The sequence below is a fragment of the Planococcus citri genome, chromosome 4 (assembly GCF_950023065.1).
Source record: "Planococcus citri chromosome 4, ihPlaCitr1.1, whole genome shotgun sequence".
In the NCBI taxonomy this organism is placed as follows: domain Eukaryota; kingdom Metazoa; phylum Arthropoda; class Insecta; order Hemiptera; family Pseudococcidae; genus Planococcus; species Planococcus citri.
The window spans coordinates 1,488,749-1,513,272 of NC_088680.1; the positions used below are offsets into that span (position 1 = coordinate 1,488,749).

The following is a 24,524-nucleotide window of genomic DNA, read 5'->3' on the forward strand; positions in this document are numbered from 1 at the left end:
GAGGGTTACAACTGTAAGGTTAATTTTTGGGAAAATCGTCAAAACCCCAATTTTTTGTCAAAATTGCTTGAACAATTCCCAAATTCGTCAATGTATGTATCTCTTTTTTTTAGTCTGAATCATCAAAATAAAGTCCATTTTTGCCTAAATTGCCAAAAAAAGTACTCTTTTTTTCCAAAATTATCGTAAAATTCTGATTTTGTCAAAATTTTTAGAAAGTTGAACCTATTTTTTGGAAAAATTGTCAAAAAAGTTCCACTTTGATTGAAATACCAAAAAAAAAAAAAAAAAAACTCAAACATCGTGTCGTGTGATATATCGTTTCGTGCATTTTTGAGAACGCAGATTGTATACGAATATCAACTAATTTTTTGATTTGACGCCTTTAACACCCCAATTGAGTGTCGACATTTTTGAAAATCGAAGAAATCGTCCATGAAAAAGATCCAATTTTGTGACCAATTCGGGAACGAGAGTCTAGATATTCATACCAAGCCATGTTGAGGCACAGACAAAACTTTTGTGCTAATTAAACATCTACTTCCACATTCATCTCTTAAAAAAAAAAAAGAAAAAAGAAAATGCAAAACGATCAGCTCCAATTGCAACATTACCACTTTTCAACCTGACTACCTAAAAAATAAAAGTTCAATACCGCAAGCTTCTTGATAAAATTGAACATGATTTCGAAACGAAAAATAAGCTTCAAAACTGTGTCGTAAAATAACCTAGTTTTTTTGTTCTAACAAATAGGTTACGTTGATGGTTTGTTGAAAATGAAAATTGAAACAGATACTACGCCAGTCAAATCTTCAAAGCGTTGAAGCCACTTCAATTTCGAACTCAGACAAAATACACGTATCTATACAGTATACATACATCTACCTATGATGTACGTACGAGTACATAAACGTACCTAACCTACTTCGTGAAACTTTTGTGTTTTGATGTTCCACAAAAAAAAGAGAGGTTCGAATAATCACTTATCAACAAAAGGTGGCGTTGGAAAAAAAGTGATACACTTTGTTGTTTCATAAGTTGACCTCAGTTCAACCTCAAAATTATCAAACCAATTAACACGTCGTCGAGCAAATTATTTAAAACCCTAAACCCTAACGCGTCGCGTCGTCGAGTCGATGGGACACTGGGGGATACCCAGACCCACATGTAATCCTAAATACAGTACTCTTGTACTATAGGAATCGTTCAAAAATAAAAAATGTAATCGCGGCGCTGATTGCTGCACAGCCCCTGCTGATTCGTCATTAGGCTCGAATTCAAAAGCTCAGCCCCAAAGGACCAAGATCCAAGTGTCAAGTTTACGTGGTTTATTAGTGACTGGCTAATACATATCTCGATATAGTTGGTCGTTCAGAGGTCAAATTAGCAAAAATAACGTCAAGCTACGCCGCACACCGTCCCGCGTCCGGCCATCGTTATAATTCGACGTTCATGCCGTGGGGAAATTTAAAAATAATTGATACGCGTGATGGGTTTTCGATTACGAGTCGTAATTTCGTATTTTCATAACTTAGGTACCGAAGAATGACGCAAAAAATTAAGGGTTTGGAGAATTTTGGTGCTGAAAAATATAAATCACTCATTGCGACGAGCGAATATAACACAACTATTTCTTCGAGTATTTCTACCCTCGATTAGAGCAACTAATACTGACTACAAGGGAAGGTACAGATGAAAAGTTGGTTGTAACATTTCAAATTCTCAAATTGTAATTTCAGAATCCAGCAACAAAAAAGTAAAAATTTTTGCTGAGGGAAAATTTACTCAAATATTTCTCAACTGGTTACTCAAATTGATTACTCAGAAATTCACAAATAAAAATAACGGAGGAAAAGATGATTTTAATTCAAATAGGAATCATTTCTGACATGTTCTAAAAACACATCGATCACGACAGGTCAAACCGATGTTCACGAGTAATCGATGAAGTAAAAGAAAATCATACGAAATCGAAAAATGCTGCTAAAATTACTCCCTTCGAAATTATTATCCCGAGAATTATCAGACTGAATAGCACCACACTCCATCTCTCCGTTTAATGCCAGCGGCGTTATATGTAACTATCTATTCGTCGCCATGTGTATTCGTCATACAGTATGAGTCACCACAATATTCAAGAAGGAAACGAATCAATTCTTCGCAGAAGAAGGTCTATAGAAATAGCAAGCGGTATTGTATTCAGTTCACTCCCATAAATTCGTTAAAGGTATAGAGCAGGTAACAAATCTGAGAAAAAAACTGCTCGGGGCATTTTCAAGGTACCTAAAAGCAGTTTTAAAATTTTCTTCACTTTCAAAAGTTCAAATTTGAGCTTTTTTTTTGAAAATTAAATTTTCAAAATCTTGCCAATTTTAAGAGCAATAATTAATTTAAAAATTCGAAAAAAATCCAGGAAACATTATGATAAAAATATTCAAAACTATGAACTTTTCGTGATTGGATTTGCAAAACCATAGCTGGAGGAGATTTCAAAATTTTGGATCTCCCCCCCTCCCCATCACAAAAATACCTTTCCATATACGTCAATAATTTTTTTTTCCAAGTTATTATGTATAATCGCACGCTCGCCGCTCGTCGACTACCATCAGTCAGTGTCGAGCATACACGACCACGAATTTCTGTACCTTAAAGTGTTAGGTGCACCCGATGGCGTGTAATTAAACTTTACTATAACACATTAGAGCCGCTTTGTACCTACTGCGTTTCGTATTTCACGTCGAAAACGAGGCAGTATACATTTACCAGAAGGGTTAATGTGTGTAAGTGTAATCGCATCGTGGCGCCAAACACTTGTCGTGCTTGTATCCTCATTTCCGAAATATGTACTCGGTGTTGTACTACTTTTTGCGATTGTTTAGTTGATGGTACATACAATGTACATGTACATATGTAAATTGTACTCGTACTTGTGCTACGTATTCAAAATTACATGCCACTTTTGCCTATTCTGTATTCATAAACGATGCATAAGCCCCATATAGCGAACGTAAATATCGAAATGATTTCAACGCAGTGGGATCAAGAAGCGAGAAATTTTTAGGCAAGGAATTTTTGAGTCCTTTTATCTGTTTTTTAGCATTTCGAAAAAAAATCACCACTTTTTCACTAGGTACTTTTCTTTGATCAAATTTTTAGAAAGCTCTCCACTCAATCCCCTCCCCCCCCCTCCACACACAAAAAACTAACAAAATCAAATTTTTCACAGGAAAATTTTCAAAAAAAATTAAATTGGAAGAAAATTTGTATGCAAAGTATTTTTGAATATCAATCAATTTTTTCAGTTATTTGAAAAAAATGACGCTAAAGTTAATTTGGATGGTTTTTAGACCACTTTTTAGAAAATCTGAAATTTCCAAAATATACCCGAGGGCTCCAGAACAGCCTGAAACCAGCTCCAATCGATTCGGCATATTAAAAATGGGATACTAAGTACATAAATTTCATTTCAACAACTTAATTGGGTAAACTGTGGCGGAAATTTCAGTTTTCGAAAACCTGCTGGGGAGCTGCAGAACTACCACTCAAAATGGTTCGAAACCGTTTCCAATCGATCTGGAGGGTCGAAAACAGGGCACACGCCTAATTTCAGCTTTATCGGTCTATTTGGTAAAATTTTGATTTTTTCCCATTTTTGACCAGAGTTTGATTTTTTAAAAATGCATTAAAAATCAAAATCGGTTGCGAACTTGGAAATTTGATCTCCTGTTTCCAAATCCTTATTCGGAAAAACAGGCCATCTCAGTCTTCAATTCAAACCTGGTGGACAATTATTTCCGCTGATTTTCAAATTCCGTGATCTTGGAATTTTTTTTTTGATTTGCCATTGAAAATGAAAGGTTACAGGCTGGTGTAGAGGAGACTTACGCAACTTTTCTCGTAAGGATTATAAAATTACTTACTTATTCTCATACGCGAGTTCATAATCTATCATTTTTGGAAGGAAATTTGTACTCACCTGAAACAAACAAAAATTAACGTGGATTAGTTATAATTTATAATACATAATAAATTATGTAGTTATAAAATTATTGATCAATCAACAGATATTTTAAATGATATAATGGTCATTGGCCAAAGACAGTAAAACTTCTGATGATCTCGACGTTTAATAAAGAGCTACTTATATGAATATTCACAAATAAAGTATCATAAAAATTGTAAACTTGGTTGTGAAAATCACTCAAAAATATCAAAATTGATAAATTATCAGAAAATGGCCAAAATTTGAGAACATGTCTCATTCAGGTAAAATTTTGCAAAGACTGCTTGGATTATTGAAAAACACCAAAAATTAATTGGAAAATCTCAAAATTGAATATTGATTTGTTAAAAGTACGGAAAGTGTCATAAATTTTGTCAAATTACCCCCCCCACCCTCCCCCCATAATTCAAAATTATCAGTTATCTAACCAAAATGTTTTTTGAGAGATGAGAGAAATTTGTATTTGGCTCAGCACATAAACGCTATACACGAAGTGATCAATTTTTATACAATAATAACGCGATACTTAAGAGGATAAGCAAACAATTTTATAAAAACCTACGAATATAACGATTTGAAAGAACTATTGTTTTATTGCATCAAAAAAGATCATGAGGATTTTTATGTGTTTTAAGATGATTCATAAGATTTTTGCTAAGTAGGAATTCGAAGTCATCAAGCAATTCCAGCGTGAATAGGTATTTTTCAGTAAGTCTTTCAGAGAAGGCGTCGATTGATTCTATTTGCAGTTCATTATGTAACTGATTTTTAGGGAGAACCATGGTGCGTTTGTAATGATTCGCAGAACTTTGTTTTGTATAATTTGTAGCTCATGTTTGTTAGTTTTTGAAGCTGTTATCCATAGTGGCGTTGCATATGTGAATGAGCTATGGATGAGACTTTTGTAAAGAAGTAGACCATAAGATGTAGACAATCTGGAACAACGATTCAGTAAGGGGTAAAGTTTACGTAGTTTGAGGTAGGCATTACGTGATTTGAGAATGATATGGTTCTTGAGAGATAGTTTCTGATCCAAGTGTATGCCGAGATATTTAACTGTTGATGTATTCCATGGTACCATAGTGTTATCAATTAAGATTTCTGGAGTCGGTGAGATTTTGCGAAGTGTGAAGATTTTTGTTTCACTTTTAAGAGGATTTAGCTTAAGTTTCCAGCATTCAAACCATGGTTCCAATTCATTGATACCAGCTTGAAGTTGATTACAAGCAATTAGAAAATCATTATTTTGGCTGAGTAAACACATGTATCATCAGCAAACATTGCTATTTCATTATCAGCTGGTTTAGGAATATCATAGCAGTATAAGATGAACAATGTTGGACTCAATACAGTGCCTTGCGGTACACCTTGGCTGATTCCTCGAAGCGAAGAGCTTTCATTGTTGATTTGAACATAAAATTTCCTATTTTAAAGGAAGGAAAAAATGATTTTACGTAGAAAGGTGGGTGTTTTGATTGTAACTAATTTGTGAATTAAACCGTAATGCCATAACATACAGAGTCGAAGGCCTTTTTGATGTCTATAAAAGCTACAGTTGTGAATTGCTTCTTTTCATAGCCGTTGTTAATAAGTTGTACCATTCTATGCAACTGATGAACTGTGCTCATTTTATTACAAAAACCATACCTACTGAAAAGTTGGCAAAATCTGTTCCTTTTTCAGAAAGTCCAAAAGACATTTACAAATGATTTTTTCAAGGATTTTGGATAGAGAAGAGAGAAGACTGATAGGTCTATAATCATTAGGAGACGAAGAAGGAGATTGTTTTTTGGATAGCACAATTACTTTGGCAATTTTCCAGGCATTAGGAAAGTAACCAATTCAAAGGCAAGAGCTGAAAAGTGTTTTGAAGCTCGTTTGGATATTTGTTGGAAGGTTTTTAAGCATAATGTTACTGATGTTATTCGAGCCTGGTGATTTCCGGATTTTGATTGTTTTGATAATATAGCAAATTTCTTCAACTGAGTTTCAACGAAGCATTTTGCGAAGACAATGATTGCTAGGTTCAGTCAAAATATCAAGAGTGCCTATATTTCTGTTGCAGAAAATATCTTTGTAAAAATCAGCAAATAACTCACATTTTTCATGGTTTGTAGTCACCGATTTGTTATTATGAGTTAGTAGAGGTAATATCATTGGTTTGTTGAGAAGACTTCTAGTATGATTACATAAAGAAGAATTGGGCAATAGGCTCTCAAGATATCTTTGGTAGTTGGCATGTCGATATTGAAAATCATTACTTTTCTTCAACCAAATTCTCAGAAAGCTCTCCACTCACCCCCTCCCAACACACACAAAAAAATTAACAAGGTCAAATTTTCAAAAAAAATTGAAGTTGGAAGAAAATTTGTATAATATAAAGTATTTTTCAATTTCGATCAAAATTATTTAAAAAAAAAAAAATACAAATGAACGCAGTAATGAATTTTTCCATTTTTTTCACTACCTTTTTGACTAAATGGTAGCCTCAAAATTCACAAATTTTTTATACAGGAATGTGAAAATACGTTTTTGCAATAATTCTATCTATACTTTTCATCCGAAACGCGCCGGAAGTTTGCTCACTCTACTGTAATGGAACATTTCCGGCCACCGTAGGTACGAGTAGAAAAAAAAAACAAAACTCATTATCACACGTGACTGTTGAAATTGATTTCAGAATTTCTGGCGAATTTTCGACACCAATATCAAAATTCCACTGCGGAGGATTTTGGTGAAAAACGACTCGTTTTACGAGTATAAAATGTCGAACTTTATTATTACGTTTGTGGCCACTTGAGATGCTATAAGTAGGTATGTTTAAGTGGCTATCGATTGTATCAGCGTAGAGTAGCGAGCGCTACCATCGTTGGCCTGTTCTCGATTTAGCTATAAGCTATAATGTAATGTATATTGTATATCGCAAGCTGCGGTACGGTACGAGGCGTGAATTTAATCCGTCACGTTAGCCCGAAATTATCGTGTCGACGAAATGAAAACGAAAGCGAAAAATGAAAGAAAAAAAATACAGAGTAAGTACTTAAAAATAACGGAAAACCCCTTCAGCGAAATTAGAAGCACGTCAGCGACGACGACGGCGGTGTCATTGTTATGTCCGAATTGATCCTCGATTCTACATTAATTTGCTGTACTTTACGGCCCACCGACCATCGAGCTGTTTTAAAAAGGGTATCGTATTCAAGGTTACCTACAAAATAAAACAAACGCGACTGATGTGGAGGCCGTGTTTTAGAATACGTATAATAATATTTTTGTTGGCGGACGTGTTCTTTTTTTTTTTTTTTTTTTTTTTTTTTTGGAATGAATTCACCAAAACTATAGTGAAAAAATTACGTTTCATTGTGTAAATACTATAATAAAACTCGTGAAATCATGACGAGATTTCGGATCGAGTCATTATGACGTTTTAAGAATACTCGAAGTGCACTATGGTATAAGATGATGAATAATTTTCATTTTAAAACATAACATTCAGTGGACCTAAGACGACGAGAACTCGTCTGTAACGTGAATACGCTAAAAAGTTGGCATTTTTTCGACCAAACACTACATTTCTAAACCTGGAGAGCTCAAGGCTCAAGGTCTACTGCTCAAAACAATTTGAAACCATTTTCAATCGTTTTGGCTGCAGGTTGAAAATTTGGTATAATATCCCAAATTTCTGCTATCCACGTCAATTCAGTAAAATTTTGATTTTTTTCTCAGCTCTTTTTAGCGTAAATTAGATTTTCAAAAATTCATCAAAAATCGAAAAACACACTTTAGCACTTGAAAGTTTGACTGGTGATGAATTTTTGAATGCTCTCAAAATTTCAAGTGCTAAAGTGTATTTTTCGATTTTTGATGAATTTTTGAAAATCTAATTTACACTAAAAAGAGAAAAAAAATCAACATTTTACTGAATTAACGTGTAAAGCAGAAATTTGGGATATACCCAATTGTCAAACTCGATGAAGTTTTTTTTTCTATAAATGTACTTGTTAAAAATGTTATGCAAATTTTTTGGATAATCTTATCAATGGGTACCCAGAAAGTCACATTTTCAAATTTTTTTCATTTTTTCATTTTTTTTTTTTGAAAAGATAAAAAGTGGCTTGAGAATTCTCATCTCGAAAAACTCTTCAAACCAAATTTTTGGCAAATAATGTGATGATGATGTTTGAGGTGGAGGGACTCCTTCCGCAGAAATACGAAAATTTTCACTTCCTCGAAACTCAATTGAGAACTTCGGTTAGCTGTAAAATAAAAGAGTTGAATGGAGAAGTTGGATGTAGGATCAATGATGAATTTAGAACATCGTTTGAGAGAATTTTTTCCACTTCCACTCACCCTCACCCCTTCTCCATGATCAAAATTTTTAAAAATTTCCCATTTTGAAAATTATTACCTGCTGCTCTCGATTGCTCTATTTGATACAGTCATGAAATGTTTTTCATACCTATGGCTTGGAAATTGAGAAGTTATGATGCCCCCCTTTTGACTCCCCCTTCCGGACCTTTGGCTGCACTTGAGGTTCAGCAAGCATACACATTCAGATTCGGCTCGAAAATGCCAGAATTCGCCACCATTTAGAACCATCAGTTTTCTCGGTCGAAAGTTTCTTGAAAATTTCGAACTTTCGAGCTTTTATTGAGACAGGTGGCAGTTTTCAGTTCGTCCGGTACATTTAAGCTTTGACTTTTCAAATACCTTCTTGCGAAAATCTGCTTTTTTATTCGGCGCGAGAATGTACGATGAATTATTGTACAAATACATGGAGCAAACGTGTATACGAATGTACGAATATACAATTCGGCATTGTAAGAGCTGAAATAGGTTTCATGTCACTTGTACGAATATCATCTTTTAACAAATAAGCACTCGAGATGAAATACGAGAGTAATAACTCGTACCTCTACCTACGAGGCCTCTCTTTTCGTTCACTCAACAGTAGCCTTGTGCTGCGTTCGTTCATTTTTCCACTTGAAAAAAATTTGATCCGCGTGAAATTCAACATGTACCTGGTGTTTCGTCGAAGGTTTCAAGTACCTAATTTGCATAATACTGCAACAATTCGAACAGCTTACTGCACACGTGTTGGGTTGGGTGTTGTGTTGGTATTGTAAATTGATTCGCTGACACTGAAAATCGAAGGGCAATGATGTTGTAAAGGATCAAAAATCTTACAGCTGTTTGACGTAATTTTTAGAGCTTTTCGTTTTACTTGCTCCTTTTTTAAAAATAAACAGTCCCGAATGTAATGGATTCTCATACGTAGGTATGTGCTAAAATATTGTCAATATGGTTAATTCGAAAATCAAATCAAGTTATATCGATCGTCGATGGTATCTGAAATACTCGTATTTGCATGCATATGCGAGCATTTTTGAGCTGATTTTCAAGGCTTTACACAGCAAAAGGAACGAACGAAAACGAATTCGGTATACGCAAAAAAAAAATATACGTACTTATCGATATTCGATATCTTTTCTATCAAATACAAACAAATCGCCAATATTGTCGAAAAAAAAAAGTTGAACACGTACGATTACGAGAACGCTTGTTTCATAATCAAGCAAGCAGCGTCGGTTGCGTCGAGGGAGAAAAGGTCGCATGGAAAAGCCAACTTTTCTATTTTGGTTTCGACGACGACGACGACGTAAATTAAATAGAAAATCGTATTAACCATCGAGCCTTTGCTTTTATGAAAAACCAAATCATGGCGTAAAGTGGGCAAAATTCGTTCGTCGAATACGAATATTCGTTTTCAGCTGGAGGCCAGTTTCTCGAAGCGATTATTTTGCCTGACTTTTTTTTTTTTGGTGCAAGTTTTTCAATTTTTGCAAATTGTTTAAGAATCAATCGCCTACGTGATGACGAGGAGAGGGGAGGGGAAGGGGTGATTAACATTTTCCATATTTCATACTGTATTAAATAATCGGTATAAACCTTTCGGTGGGTAGACTACTTATGGTTTAAGAGTCTAGAGGAGCGATGGGATTTTGAGGTGGATTTTATTTTGAAAGCTCGAGTTTTATGGTTTCCAGTCGCAAATTCGTATCGTTTCAAGAATTTCAATTTTCTTGAGTAAAAAATTTGAAGGTTAGGGCGGTTTTCATTTCGGTTTTAATTTGGAATGAAAAAAATTTGAAAAAATGTAATGAAAATTTTATTCTCCCAACAGAATCAATTCTAACAAGGAAACCTCTTGAGGTGTGACACTTCGCGACTTGAACAGACCACGATTTTTGGAAAGAGCATAGTCTAAAACCCCCAAAACCAAATTTTCAGATGCCCAAGTTCATTTTTCGATTTTTGGCGAATTTTTGAAAATTCAAAATTGACTGCTTTCGGCGATTTATGCTTTTTTTTTTTAAAATACGCACTTGATAAATAAAAATGGTCAAAATAAGTCCCAAAACTAATATTTTAATTACCCAAATTTAAATTTCACCATTTCCAGCCATTCTGGAGCCTCCAGCGCGATTTTTCAATTTCTCCAGAATTTTGAATTTCCTTCAGAAGGCGTGAATATGAAGTTGGGCAGCTAAAAATCGATTTGTATACTACACTCCACCTGTTTAACGAGTTTTTCTACATTTGAGCCGATTTTGGTAGTGACACCTCAAAAGTAGCTTCTTGACCAGCTTTTTATTAAAAAATCCAAAAAATCAAAAGATGACCGTTTGTTAGGAAATTTTTGAAATTTGCGCGAATCGCTGTATTTTGTACGTAACGAACCCCCGTTGCGCAAATTCCACTATTTCCAGCCGTTTTGGAGCGAGAGTGACACCTCAAAAAACCACTCTTGAGGTGCCACTCTCAAAATCGGCTCAAAAGTGAATAAACTCATTACACAGGTTGAATGTAATAAACAACTCAATTTTTAGCTGCCCAACTGCATATTCACGCCTTCTGGAACAAATTCAGAATTCTAGAGAAATTGAAAAATCGCGCTGGAGGCTCCAGAATGGCTAGAAATGGTGAAATTTGGATTTGGGTAATAAACATTAGTTTTGGGACTTATTTTGACCATTTTTATTGATCAATAACGTACTTTTTTTTTTAAAAAAAAGCATAAATCGCCAAAAACAATCAATTTTGAATTTTCAAAAATTCGCCAAAAATCGAAAAATGAACTTGGGCAGCTGAAAATTTGGTTTTGGGGGTCTTAGACTATGCTCTTTCCAAAAATCGTGGTCCCGTTCAAATCGGAGTGTGACACCTCAAGAGGTTCTCTTGTAAGTTGAAAAATTTTAATTGAGAAAAAACGACGAGAAAAGAGACTTGTTTTTTTTTGCTCACATTTCCTGTTATCGTGCTTTTTCCGAGGTTTTTACTATCCAAAAACTGATAACTACTTTGTGAAAATTTTTTTCAAGAAAGTTACTCGTATATTATTTCGTAACTTTTCGGTGGAATATGCGATTTTTCGGCTATTTTCAGTATAAAAATGGCAACCTTTGGCAATTCTTGGAAAACAAATTGAGAGTTGGGCAACTCTTAGAAAAAAGTAAAAAACAGTGATTTTATTTATTTATAGCAAAAAAGTTGGGCCTATTGAAAATTTGTACCTAGTCGAGAAGTAAATTTTGTTGGCAATTTTTGACAAAAAACAAGATTGGAAATTTCAGCGAAAAGCAAGACTATCTTAGCGAATTATTTAATAAAACTCCCTGTTTGGAAAGTTTTTCGAAACATGCGAAAATTTTGAGCAATTTTTAGCAAGAAATGGGACTTTTCAGCAATCTTGACAAAAAACGATTTGAAAAAAAAAACAATATTGTAGCTATTTTGTCAGAAAACATGCCCTCTTAGTACAAAAAATTGAAGCTTACCTATTAGAAATTTTTAACATAAAATTGAAAAATTTGGCGATTATTGCCAAAAAAATTAGACTTTTTCGTAATTTTTTGATAGGAGGATGAATTTTTTTTTTGGCATTTTGGCAATTTATGGCAAAAAACAAGATCATGAAAATTTGAACAAGAGCTAGGCAGGAATAATTGCAAGCAAAAAAGTTAGGCTTATTGGAAATAATTTTTGATAGGGATTTTTTTTTTGCAAAAGTAACAATTTTAATCAAATCTTATTTGGCATGAAACGATAATTTTTTGGTGTTTTTAGCACAGCCGGAATAAAAAAAAATTAAAAAACTATAAAAAATTTTTAAAAAAACATTCAAAAATCAAACATCAAACACACCTGTAAGAACTAAATTTTAGTTTTGATTTTTGAAAAATTGAATGTTCGGATCGTAAATTTACTTTTGTAGGTACTTACTGAACTCATTTTGAGACGTTCTTATAGGATTTTTCAAAAACTGGAAAATCAAAAAGTTCGCAACAAGAGACCTCAGGAGAGCAGAAAACCATCACCGATCGATTCTCAAAAGTTTGAAACGCGACAGGAACAAAAATCAAGTTTCTTACCTTCGTTGTTTTTAAATTTTTAAAAATTTGCCAAAAAATTGGAAAATTGACTCAGGATTTAAACATTTGGTCTGATGATGTATTTTTCCGGTATCCACTCTCAAAAATTGTGATTACAGGAGGGAAGAAGGAGGGGGAAGGGCATCGACTAAAAACTGAATTTTTTTCTACATCTTATCGAGGTCATTTGTCCATAATTTTTCTCTCTAAAGGCTGCAAAAAAAACTTCAAATGAAGTGGAAAACAACGACCCACCTAATACTAGCACTCAGGGCTTTCAAAAAAAAGTTCGAAACTATCGAAAAATTTCCATAAAAACTAAAAAAATGAACGAATTAGAAAAAAATGAAAAAATGAATAAATTTTGGTAACTTTTAAAAAAAATGTTGAATTATCGGAATAGTAAAGTGCGAAAACGAGATCACAATTACGATGAAAATTCGTAAATCTGGACAACTTTTTTCTCAAAGGGGGAGTCCTGAGCAACATTTCTAGCCCTTGTACTCAAATAAAAAGTGGCACCACTAACAAAATGGCGGCCATTTTGATTGACAGATCAGCCGAAATCGCAGATTTTGCGTTCCAACATATACTTAGGCCTTGCACGAAATTTTTTAAACCTTACACAGGTAGATCGAAAGATCAGGCAAAAATTGTTCACCTGTCAAAATTTCAAGTTCTGAAGTGCGTTTTTCGATTTTTGGTGAATTTTTGAAAATCAAATTCAGGCCAAAAATGACGGAAAAAATCAAAATTTTACCTAATTGACCAAAAAAGCTGAAATTTGGGATATACCCTATTTTCGACATGCCAAATCGATTGGAAACTGTTTCAAACCGTTTTGAGCAGTTTTGAAGCCTCCAGAAAATTTTGAAACTCGAAATATTCACAAAATTTTATCAAAATGGAGTTGGAAAGCTGAAATTTACTTTGCAAACTAATTTCAATGCGCTACAAAGTATTGCAGGTAAATTTAAAGTCGTTTTGGATCCTCCAGCAATTTTTTGAAAATTCTTGAGCCTCCAGCAGATTTTTTAAACTTTAAATTTTTACAAAATTTCATCAAATGGAGATGGAAAGTTGAAAATTACTCTACACTCCAATTTTAACACTCTCTGAAGACAACTTCAGGTGGGTTCAAGTCATTGTGGAGCCTCCAGCGAATTTTTGAAAATTACTGGAGGCTCCAGCAGATTTTCTAAACTTTAAATTTTTACAAAATTTCATCAATGGAGATGGAAAGCTGAAATTTATTTCGCAGACTAATTTCAATGCGATATGAAGTCGACTACATGGTGGTTTCAAATTGTATTGAAGCTTCCAGCTACTTTTTGGAAATTTCCATTTTCCAAAAAACGTCACACGACCTTTCAAAAAGTCGCTGGAGACTCCAAAACGACTTGAAATCCACCAGCAGTCGACTTCGTAAAGTATTGAAATTAGTTTGCAGAATGAATTTCGACTTTCCATCTCCATTTGATGAAATTTTGGGGAAATTTCAAGTTTCAAAAATTTGCTGGTGGCTCCAGTAATTTTCGAAAAATCGCCGGAGACTTCAAAATGACTTGAAATCCCCCTGCAGTTGACTTCGTAGCGTATTGAAATTAGTTTGCAGAATAATTTTCAGCTTTCCAGCTCCATTTTGATGAAATTTTGTGGAAATTTCGAGTTTCAAAAAAATCTACTAGAGGCTCCAGTAATTTTCAAGAAGTCGCTTGACCAAAATGACTTGAGGTGTTAACCAGCTTTCCATCTCCATTGGGGGGGGGGGGGGGTGGGGGTGGTATGAAAATTTGGGGCTTGCAACTTCAATTTAGCGTCCCCCCTCAGAAAAGATGTACAAAAAAAGGCCTGATCACTGCCCCATTCCCTCTCCAACTCCGCAATGTGAAAAATATCATCATAATTGAATAATCCTGCGACCCCAAAAACATGCATTCCGATGTGTCACGTGCTATCTGAGATAATTTTTTCGATTAGCCCCCCCCCCCCACTCACTTCATCTCTCCCGTTCCAAAATGAAGAATTGGACATTTTCCACATCTTGCCCCATTCAACTCATTCTGCCAGGACTTTGGTGGCAGCTTTTAAGATTCGCTAGACCTACGAATTTAGTTTCAGCGTAAAAAATGCTACAATTTGCCATCATTTAGAATCTTCAGTTTCTTCGACCGCAAGTTCTGGAAAATTTCGAACTTTCGAGCCCTCGCTGTAATACTTAAAAGCAGCATCTGCGGATCAGCACACTGGGGGTACAGCTTTCAGTTCGTTCGGTACATTTTCGTCAATTGTTGCTCTTGGACGGAATTAGCCCGATAAATATTTTTCTTTCGAAAAAGATTTCCAAGAGTAATTTTCTGACAAAGACACGACGTCGTGCGGTGTAAAAATTAAGACGGTTAGATTAACAGAGACAACTTAAATAAGCCGAACATTCGAAAGTGCTAATCAATTTCTAATTACCTAAGGGCTTCGACGTCTCTCTCAACGAAAGTAAAAAGAAAAGAAAAGAAAAAAGGTCTTTTACACCGGAGGAGCCTGTGACGAGTAATTGTAATTCAAAATGGCATCGTCGCACAAACTTAAGGTATTTAATTCTTTATACTATAAGAAACAACCATCACTATTCATTATTGTGGTATTCGTAACAAGCGGTAGGGAGGAGAGAGCACGTGCGTTAAAGGATTAAGTACGCATTATCGATTACGCCTTTTCTTTTTCTTTCGCAGCTTTTGATGAAAAAAAAAAAAGGAAAAAAATGGTAAAAAAAAATACGAACAAATATTTTTCGACATCGACGTTTCGAAATTCGAATATTACGAGATGGAAAAAAATGCTGTTGCGCTTGAAACGTGATTTAAAGGCGCTCGTTTTCTCAACAACTTGGCGGTTATTAGTTTTGCACTTTGGAATGATGTTTTGTGAAACGACCAACGAAATGGGATTGGATGTGAATGTACCTCTTACGTATATTCGTAAAGAAGAAATTCTAATATAGGAAAAAAAATGTAACATCATTCGATAGGGTAGGTTAGAGAATACGACACGGTGAGGTAGTCGTACTATCGTATTTATTTTGAGAATAAATGTTTTCGATGTCGCGCAAATGGTCAATAAATTCGACCCTTTCTGCATACCGTCGTGCCAACGAGGGAAAAAACGCGATACATGCGCCAACAGCGCTGTTCTGGCTTTTCATCGTCTCGAACATCGATTTTCCGCCTTCCCAGTTCACACATAACCATGTCCGACCCATTCGTCGTAACTGCATGGAAAATGACTCGACACGGAAAAGCAATTCGTACGTCAATGTGTAATTTTTTTCACTATATTTTTATTCCCTTCGCGTAAAAAAAAAACACCACACACACAAACACATCGCCATATAAATAATACCAACAGGTATATAAAACCTATTTAAAATTTACAATTCGTTCGTATCACCTACATTATTTTTGAACCTGTTTTTAAAATTTAATGACAACACTTTCCCTCTCTCTCTCTCTCTCTCATTTCCAACGTGACGACAGCGGAATACCATTACTCGAAATTGAAGGGCGAAGGGAATCGGCTAATATTTGGAATATTCTTCAAGCGCGTATTAATACTTCTTACGTCAAACAAGCAGGTTATAAAATGCAGCAGCTATTCGCGACAATTATGTAAATTCTCGCACTCGAGACACCTATCATAATATCGGTTTATTTGAAACCATCGGCGGTTTTATTTATGTATACATTAAACGAGCTATTCACGCAGAGAGAATAAGTCGTCGTAAATCGTATAGTCAATTGACAAGAGTGACGATTGTCGCAAATGAACGTCATTATGCAACATTATCAGCGGTAATCAGCAAACCGAACCGAAGGAATAGTCTTGTAAATTGGACGTACCTCGAATGGAGCATCCGTATGATGCTTGTTTATTATCTTGAAGCTGCAAATATCAGCACCTGTGGCTCTGATAGGAGGAGTAACCTCCACCAGAGTTTCATTTTCTTTCACTAATCCGTGGTAACCGCTTTCTAAATTACCAACGTTCAATTTTGGAACTGCAACAAAAGCAAAATACATATTTACCATATATAGAAATTTGCATAATGAACTCTATTTGTTAACACGATAGATTCAGTTTTGAACAAATGTTCGTGTTCTTATACGTTTGCAGTGTATGGAAATCATTCGTAAGTGTTTTCAGATGATAAAATAATGCAATCAAATCGCAAGTGATTGATAAAAAAAGCTCGGTGATAGGAGGATTATCGAGCATGATCTGATGGCAATTTGCAGTGTTAGGTAGCAACTTGGAAAGTGTCTCTGCGCTACCAAGAACACGAACTGATGTCAAATGATGGTGAAATGATTGTAACGAGTGATTCGAATATGATATATTATATACCTCCATCCGTATAGTAGACAGAATTTCCAGTTTCCGAACAAATACAAATGTGAACGAGAAGCACGGGAAACACCAACAAACGCAACATTTGAACGGTTTTTCGAGCAAAGCACCCAAAATTAACGCGCACTAATTGTAATTCATCACTTAGTATTGCATAAAAGCACCGATTTCAACGAAATTAACGCGATTTTTAATTAAAAACACATGAGTATTAAACCAGAACACAATTACGTTCTTAAACACAAGAAGATACAGAAATCATAAAACAATCCGAAGAAAAACACTAAAACAGTGGCCACCCCAGTGATTCTCCAGCGCGAAACTAAGGCCGGGTGATTTTTTCAGTGGTTCGACGAGATTGTCACAGATGAAAACGAACAGAATCACAGAAACCAATGTGATAAATAAAGGTACTCGGAGGACAATGTCTATGCGCATGCGCCAACTTCGTTATCTTATCAACGAAGCAAAATCAAAATATTTACAAAATTCAAAATTTCGAATTTTCGAATTTTCCTTCGTTTCCCTCCAAAGATGGAAAAATTATGATTTTGAATCATCATTTTCAACTTTCAAGTAAATGTTGATTAAAATTCACTGCATTAGATCAGGAATCTGCTGATATTTTCATTTGTTTCAATGCGAAAACCTCATGCCAAGACAGTACTTCTTCGATGAGTAAGGGTTGTGATAGCGTTGTTTCAATGGAGTAAGACATTCGAGGCAGTCAAAATAACACGATTATTGCGACGAAACCCAATATGTCTCAGGGTAAAGACAACTCTGCAATTCCACCCGAGTTAAATGTACCGAAAAGTAAGTATTTAGCATCTTATCCACTTGAAAAATTCACTCTCGCATGACTATGCTTTTGCTAAACAGAGTCATTCATTTACAATTTTACATAAATTTTATAATTGATCTAATAACACTGACTTAGTACATTGAGTAATTTTGTTTCGCAGACGTTCTACGTAAAACCAATAGCCGAAAATTTGACAATTCTGCACTGCCCGATGAGGAGAAAATCGCTGAGGTTTTTAGATAGTTACCTTACCTACCTATCTACAAAGAGTGATTTTGAAGCTTATTTTAACGTCTTATTTTTTTCTATGGTTCTAGGGAGATGAAAAGTATGATCCAGAAGACAGTATGGTGAAGAGAAAAGGTAAAAAACGAAAAATCAAGACTGATACGAGGAAGGAAAACGGACCCAAAAAACGAAAACTCACTGATACTGGAGAAGTACGTTATAGTGCTGTGATCAGTAATAGAGGAATCATTTTGCTCGGTTTTATTACTTTTTTTTTTTTTGCAAATTCTAGGAAAATTATATCGTGTACGATTCTGAAAACGGAGCAGATTCGGATTGCGGTTCACGTAAATCCAAAAAATCGAAATGTAGTAAGTCAAAGGGTAATTCAACTCAAACTTCAGCTTCTGCATCCACTTCTGCTGCTTCTGCTGCTTCTGCTGCTTCTGACACTGGTGTAACTGCTTCGACAAAAGACTATGGTAATTTACTATGATTAAAATTATTACAATGAAACATCATCGCAGTAATCCCCTCAGCAAATCTAGTCAACATTTTTCATTGTTTGAAAATGTTTGCGTTATTTTTCCATTACTGTTTTAAAAATTTTTTTGCTCATTCGTTTCATTTTCAAAACGTTTTATCCTTCACTAGAAATGCCATCTGTCCAAGAAGTTTGCAGTGTTTTCGGATTGAACGATGTTAAAATTCAGTACACAGAAGATGATTTTCGAAATTTAACTACCTATAAATCGTTTTGCTCCCATGTACGACCTATTTTGGCCAAAGAAAATCCGAAGGTAAATCTTTTGATATTGTAGGGTAATTAGCTAATTGGAGTGATGTGAATGATTATTCGTGAGGTTTAATGTTTTTAGGCGCCAATTGGAAAACTGATAATGTTGATAGCGGCCAAATGGCGAGACTTCTCCAGCCAAAATTGGACTACTCAACGTGCTGAATCTGTTCGAATCATTACGACGAAACATCATCAAAGTAATTCTATCAGCAAATCTAGTAAGCTTTTTTCTTGTTTGGAAATGTTTGCGTCATTTTTCCAACCCTGTTTTAAACATTTTTTTGCTCATTTGTTTCATTTTCAAAATGTTTTGTAGGTACTTCACCAGCAATGCCATCTGTGCAAGAAGTTTGCAGCTCTTTCGGATTGAACGATGTTAAAATACAATACACAGAAGCTGATTTTCGAAATTTAACTACCTATAAATCGTTTTGCTGTCATGTGCGACCTATTCTGGCCAAAGAAAATCCAAAGGTAAATCTTTTGATTTTGTATAATAACTAGCTAATTAGAGTGAATGATTATTCGTGAGGTTTAATGTTTTTAGGCATCAGTTGGAAAATTGATGATGTTGATAGCGGCCAAATGGCGAGACTTCTCAAGCCAAAATTGGAATACTCCACAAGCTGAACCTGACGTTAATAAAGAATCAGATTACACTCCGAAGCCAAGTCGATCTCGTGCAGCAAAGGTTACTAGTTGATGCTACTATTTAAGACTGAACAGTGAACACTTATGCATATATTGCATATATGTAATTATTGTAATTGAATGATTCTCACATCAGTTGTTTCAATTTCAGACTCCAGTATCTAAAGAAATGCCAAATGACAACGAATTGGTAAATATAAAGAAGCAGTTGACAGCTCTAAAGCTCGAAGTTCGCAAACAGGGAAAGCAAATAAACGAACAGAAGCGTATAATTAAAGTTCAAGGAGAGCAAATGAAAGATCAGAAATGTGCTATTCAGAAATTAGAAGAAAAAGTGTCCGTTTTGCAACATGGGGAAATGGCAACATTCACTCAACAGCTCCGAAGTGGAAAAAAACATAGAAAGAGGCAGATTTAAGGAAAAAATTTCACAACGTGAGATATCATTTTAAATTGAAATTTTTTTGATATTTTCATTCGCTACATTTCATTCATTTTATAAATTGTGAAATCCGTTCATATTTGTGTACCTAGCGAGAAACTTACTTACTATACCTAGGTAATTCCTGAGTTTATTTTTTTATAAATCAGCGTTGATGTTGTGTTAATTATGCATTTGGTTTTATTTTAATTGTGTTGCAAAAATATAATATAAATTTTTCTATCAAAAAATCTCCCTTCGGTGAACATTTTTTAAACTGACGAGGAACACCTATCAACCTGATGTATTTTCTTAAATTTATTTTTTGGAAGTCATGCGATACGTAGCTAGACTCGTTCATAAACGCAATAATAATTGCGATTGCCGCATCAATCGTCTAAAGATCTCATTGATAATTCGAACGATAATCTTTCCTCTTTGAAAATCGAAATCAAGAACCAAACAAATTATACAATATTCTCTCAAATACCATTTGGAAAATTCAAACGAATCTATACGAAGGTAGAAGAAATCGTGCTTAGAAAAATTTTGTTTATTGTAATTAGGTGGAATCACTGACATTATTTCTGATTTAAGTAATACGATGCTTAACGTTCTAATCTCAGATTATAATATTTGACCAACTCTAGCTTTTATTTCGATGGAAATTCATGCTCGGTGTTTTCTTCAGGTGAAAGTATATTTCGTGCGGTGTGCTCATTCACGGTATATCAGGCACAGGAAAAAGAAACTTGAGGCCACTAGAATCAAATCTCTACTTCTCCATTTTCGAACTTTTTGAGAAAAACGCAAAAAACCTCCCTAGCATTTATCGTAACATAAAATACCGAGGTAATATGTCTAATATTTTTGTACCAACAAGACGATAGTGACCCACATGTTTGTTTTACCCTACGCGTTGCCGTAAGAGTTCCTGGGCAGTTTGAAGTTAGGAGAAGTTGAGTTTTGTCTCCAACCATACACTTTTTACATCGTTTTAGGGCACTTAATCAAAAATTTTTCTAGTAATATGGTGATAAAAGTTGAAGAAAGCTTGGAAAGTTTGAGAAATTAAAATAATATTGCATTTTTGACCATTCATTTGGAAATTGAAATTATTTTCCTTTTTTTTCAAAGTAAAAAAAAATAATTTTTGTTAATAAAAATGAAAGGTGTTTTTTGGGGGAAGGGTCCTCACTTGATGAATTTATTCAATTTCAAGCCTAATTTCAAGGCATAACACTAGTGTTTCATTCGAAATCCGCCAGGTTCGTTTGAAAACTCGACTTCTCCATTAAAAAAGTAGAGTTTTGATTCTAACCCCTAACTTTACACGCTGTTTTACCATACTTCCTTGACCGAAATTCAAATGTTGACATTTTCATCAGATGCGGGACATGTTGTAGTATACCAAACCATGCTTAACTCATTTTCGAAAAAAAGTGGAGAAGTAGGCATTTGATTCTATAGGCCTCAACTTGCTCGAGCTGTGATTATGATCGCCAAAGCAGTTAGTTACTTATACCGAAAGTAAACTGAATTTCATTCGATCAAAGCGATGAAATTGACGTGATTAGCGGTGAACGTGATACAGACGGCGTTCAACCGTTGTCTAATTTTACTATCATCGCTGCCACTAATTAACCCGATCGGATTGATAGCGTAATTTCAATATTTATCCTTGATTATCTAGTATCTACCCAATTACCAACGCTATCGTACATACATATAACTTATCTTCTGTTGCATTAATTTTTATAGGCTTTGCTACAACCCTGTCGTCGGTCGATTAGATCGAAAACTTTACGTATCACTGCTCGATTGCAAAACTCGAAGCGTTATCTTAACCTAACAACTTTCCAAAACATCAGTTAGCGAAGACGTAGATGTCGAAGATCTTGTGTTCTGGAGCAGAGGTAACGTATAGTAATGATGCCTATATTTTTGGTGTGTAAAAATAATCAACGAACTAGCTCAATTTATTATTCTGTTTCTGTGTTGTTGTTAGGTCATTGCTGTTCGTCAAAAAGCAACCATAAAAGCTTTGCAATATGATTTGAACAAGGATTTTGTAAGCAAAAAGCTTTTTACTTAAGTACGCTCTCTGTATTCTTAAACCTAGAACACCACCGTCACTTTTGAAGATTTATGATACCTAAATTTTCATAGAATAAATAAATATCTAGTTTTGATAGCGGTTTGTTCATTATGAGGAACTCTTCGTGGCATGGGTACAAAATTTATACTATGGAATTTATGTAATGTAGAAATTGTTTTTCTTCAAAACTTGATTGATGTAATGTAACCGCTGATTTGAAAATTGAATTAAATCTCTGTTTGAAATATCATTTACTTACTTATTTCCGAATAGTGAACACGAAAATAGATTTACAGTAATCGTAATAAGTATATTCTTAAATTAAAAATAACGAAGTAAAAAAAATGGTTTTTCTCATGGTTGGTTTACATCAGGGTGGGTTGTTGCTGATGGGGCGTGTCGGAGTCTGAGACCAGAGTTCTGTTCGCTATAATTACATAATTACTTTTACTTATTCTTCTGGTTTCTTCTGCCGGTGTTCACGTTTACCTCAGCTGATCCGGATGGTACGTTATTTCCGATGCTAGGAAAAGAGGCAGCGGGTCTCGGTTTTCGGTTAGCTTGGATCGAGTATGCTATTTCTTTAATGTTCTCTTCACACGTGATCTTGATTAAAGGCGAATTGTCGGTTTCTCTTGCAAAAATTTCACCATTTTTCGGAAAAATATATTTTACTAAGCCATTTCTTTTTAATAGCATTTCAGCTTTCTTCATGAGAGTTTCATTTATTAAAGAGCGATGTTCACCAACGTAAATGTGGGTTTTCTCCTTGAAGCCCAATAACTCTGCGGTTGGTTTCTTTCTAATAGCGCCCTTGATCAGTTTGGCTCTTTTTTCACCACAGTGTAGTTTCACAATTACCGGCGGGATTTTAGATTCTGATGATAATCGATCTGCTGCAATTATGTCCAAGTCTTTCAAATTAACACCCAATTTACTCGCGAGGTGTTTTATCATGTCTTTTAGATTTTCATCATCTCGCATAGGAATACCGTAAATCATAACATTAAATTTCTTCGGATTTTGCGCATGTCCAGTTTTGGTCAAAGGAGCTGTTGTTTTACGGCACATCCACGGATGCTACCGACGATGGTTTACTATCTGTCATCTCTGGAATAACATCAAAATTAAAATTCAACTGCATTTAAAATATAATATTGTAGGTACATTGAACATTACATACCGAAAGTGGCCTTCTTTGGTTTTGGTTTTACTCTCGATGGTTTTCTTTGCTCTTGTTTCAGTATATTAATTCCTTCTTTTAATTTACCATTATTTTCGACTGGCACATCAATATCACACTTACAACATCTGAAATGGGTATAAGTAACACGTGGAGAATTTACATCAGCGAAACAAACACATAGAAATATCATCACGTACCGAACACTCCAGTCTTCAATCTTTACACATAATGTATGAGGATCTGAACGAAGAATTTCAAAATGCTTTAGCAAATGATCGTTGCAATTAGAGGCACCACATTTCAAACACAGAGACAAATCCTAAAACAATGGCATGCCTAGTTAGAAATAAATGTTCGGAAAATGACTATACAAAGTGCGAATATAGGCTCAATTTACCTTTTCTATCTCTTCAGAATCACTCGCAGATTCTGCTACACAACTGACACATCTCAACGAAGCGAACCCGCCAGCACGTATGATAGCTTTTCTAACTGAAGTAGCATCGATAGCCTTGTTGATATGCTGGCAACCGCTTTTAGAAGCAGGAGTAGGATCAGCTGAAGGAAGTGAAAAATGCACTTGGTGAGAATTCCAGCAAGACTTATTGGTGATCAACTTCTCAGGACTATCAGCGTCTTGGGTTTGTTCTTCTGTTCCAGCCATCGAATACACTAGTCAATAATTATTACTGTACACCAAACAGAAAACAAATGCATATGTACGCCGTTGCATTAGTAATAAGTTACAAAAATCATTCAAATCGATCTGTCGGGCAGAAATCAAGTACTTGAAACAAATAACAAATGTGTACTTATGTGTATTGTGTAGTCACTTACTTTATTTATAAGTATCTAGAAAGCAATGTTAATAAACGAAAATAGAATCGTAATTATGTATCAATTATCATAATACCTATTGTATTCTCATTTCTCATCTAAAAAATTATTTGTATCGCTTATCAGTTATCTTATCAAATATCAGCGAAACGATCAGCCGATCAGAATCTGATCGATCGATCGATCCGATCACAAACAGGTCCGAACCGGATGGAAGTGGAACCATTGAAAGTCATCGGTGAGGTCGGTGAGGTGTGATCCGAGATCATCGATGGACACGAATAAATTTTGGTACAAATTTTTTTCTGTGACCTTGATCATTGATGCTTCAGTTCAGTTTTCGCTGTTACGCTGTTACTTCAGCTTTGTCAATACCACCTATAGTAAAAGGCCTGAGCGCTGTTTTGTGACGTCATCACTAACGGGGTATACTTACGTATCTAACATATCTTAATACACTGTAGAAATGAAAGAAAAATGCACTCGAACGAATTAAATCCGGTGAAAATTTTATTTTTCATATTTTATTCACATGAATAATGAATTTATGATCACGTAGGAATGATTTAAATGAAAAAAAATGAAAAAATTAGGTTATAAACAACACTGTTTTTCAACATTAAAGATGAAAGTTATACAAATAAACTTGACAAAATTATACCT

General features: G+C 34.8%; 3 protein-coding genes across 7 annotated transcripts in view; 1 reads left to right on the forward strand and 2 right to left on the reverse strand.

Annotated features, from left to right (window-relative positions):
• Cals (calsyntenin-1) overlaps nt 1-17,141 on the reverse strand; it is an 80,993-nt gene extending 63,852 nt beyond the window's left edge. The window contains exons 1-2 of the mRNA XM_065361096.1: nt 16,834-17,141; nt 16,329-16,486 (exon numbers count right to left, since the gene is read on the reverse strand). Coding sequence (XP_065217168.1) covers nt 16,329-16,486; nt 16,834-16,921 — 246 coding nt within the window. The 5' untranslated portion in view covers nt 16,922-17,141. The remainder of the gene's footprint in view (nt 1-16,328; nt 16,487-16,833) is intronic.
• A 169-nt stretch (nt 17,142-17,310) lies between these two features.
• LOC135843280 (uncharacterized) lies at nt 17,311-22,085 on the forward strand. Of its 4 annotated transcripts, none has more exons than XM_065361106.1 (12): nt 17,311-17,652; nt 17,802-17,872; nt 17,959-18,081; nt 18,162-18,351; nt 18,524-18,669; nt 18,748-18,865; nt 18,985-19,142; nt 19,216-19,359; nt 19,471-19,754; nt 20,432-21,402; nt 21,502-21,656; nt 21,749-22,085. In XM_065361106.1, the coding sequence occupies exons 1-9, from the start codon at nt 17,598-17,600 to the stop codon at nt 19,735-19,737; spliced, it is 1,272 nt and encodes a 423-aa protein (XP_065217178.1). In that variant the 5' UTR covers nt 17,311-17,597; the 3' UTR covers nt 19,738-19,754; nt 20,432-21,402; nt 21,502-21,656; nt 21,749-22,085. The 4 variants fall into 4 exon arrangements, with proteins under 4 accessions (XP_065217178.1, XP_065217176.1, XP_065217180.1 ...); XM_065361104.1 differs by having other exon boundaries at nt 17,312-17,652; nt 18,748-18,886; XM_065361108.1 differs by having other exon boundaries at nt 17,312-17,652; nt 18,162-18,240; nt 18,748-18,886.
• Nucleotides 22,086-22,133: 48 nt separating this feature from the next.
• LOC135843281 (ubiquitin carboxyl-terminal hydrolase 16-like) lies at nt 22,134-24,524 on the reverse strand. 2 transcript variants are annotated; one of them, XM_065361110.1, is made up of 5 exons: nt 23,862-24,524; nt 23,422-23,713; nt 23,222-23,343; nt 23,022-23,149; nt 22,134-22,948 (listed from the first exon to the last, which is right to left on the reverse strand). In XM_065361110.1, exons 2-5 carry the CDS (start codon nt 23,686-23,688, stop codon nt 22,899-22,901), a joined length of 567 nt encoding a protein of 188 aa, XP_065217182.1. In that variant the 5' UTR covers nt 23,689-23,713; nt 23,862-24,524; the 3' UTR covers nt 22,134-22,898. The 2 variants fall into 2 exon arrangements, with proteins under 2 accessions (XP_065217182.1, XP_065217181.1); XM_065361109.1 differs by having other exon boundaries at nt 23,422-24,524.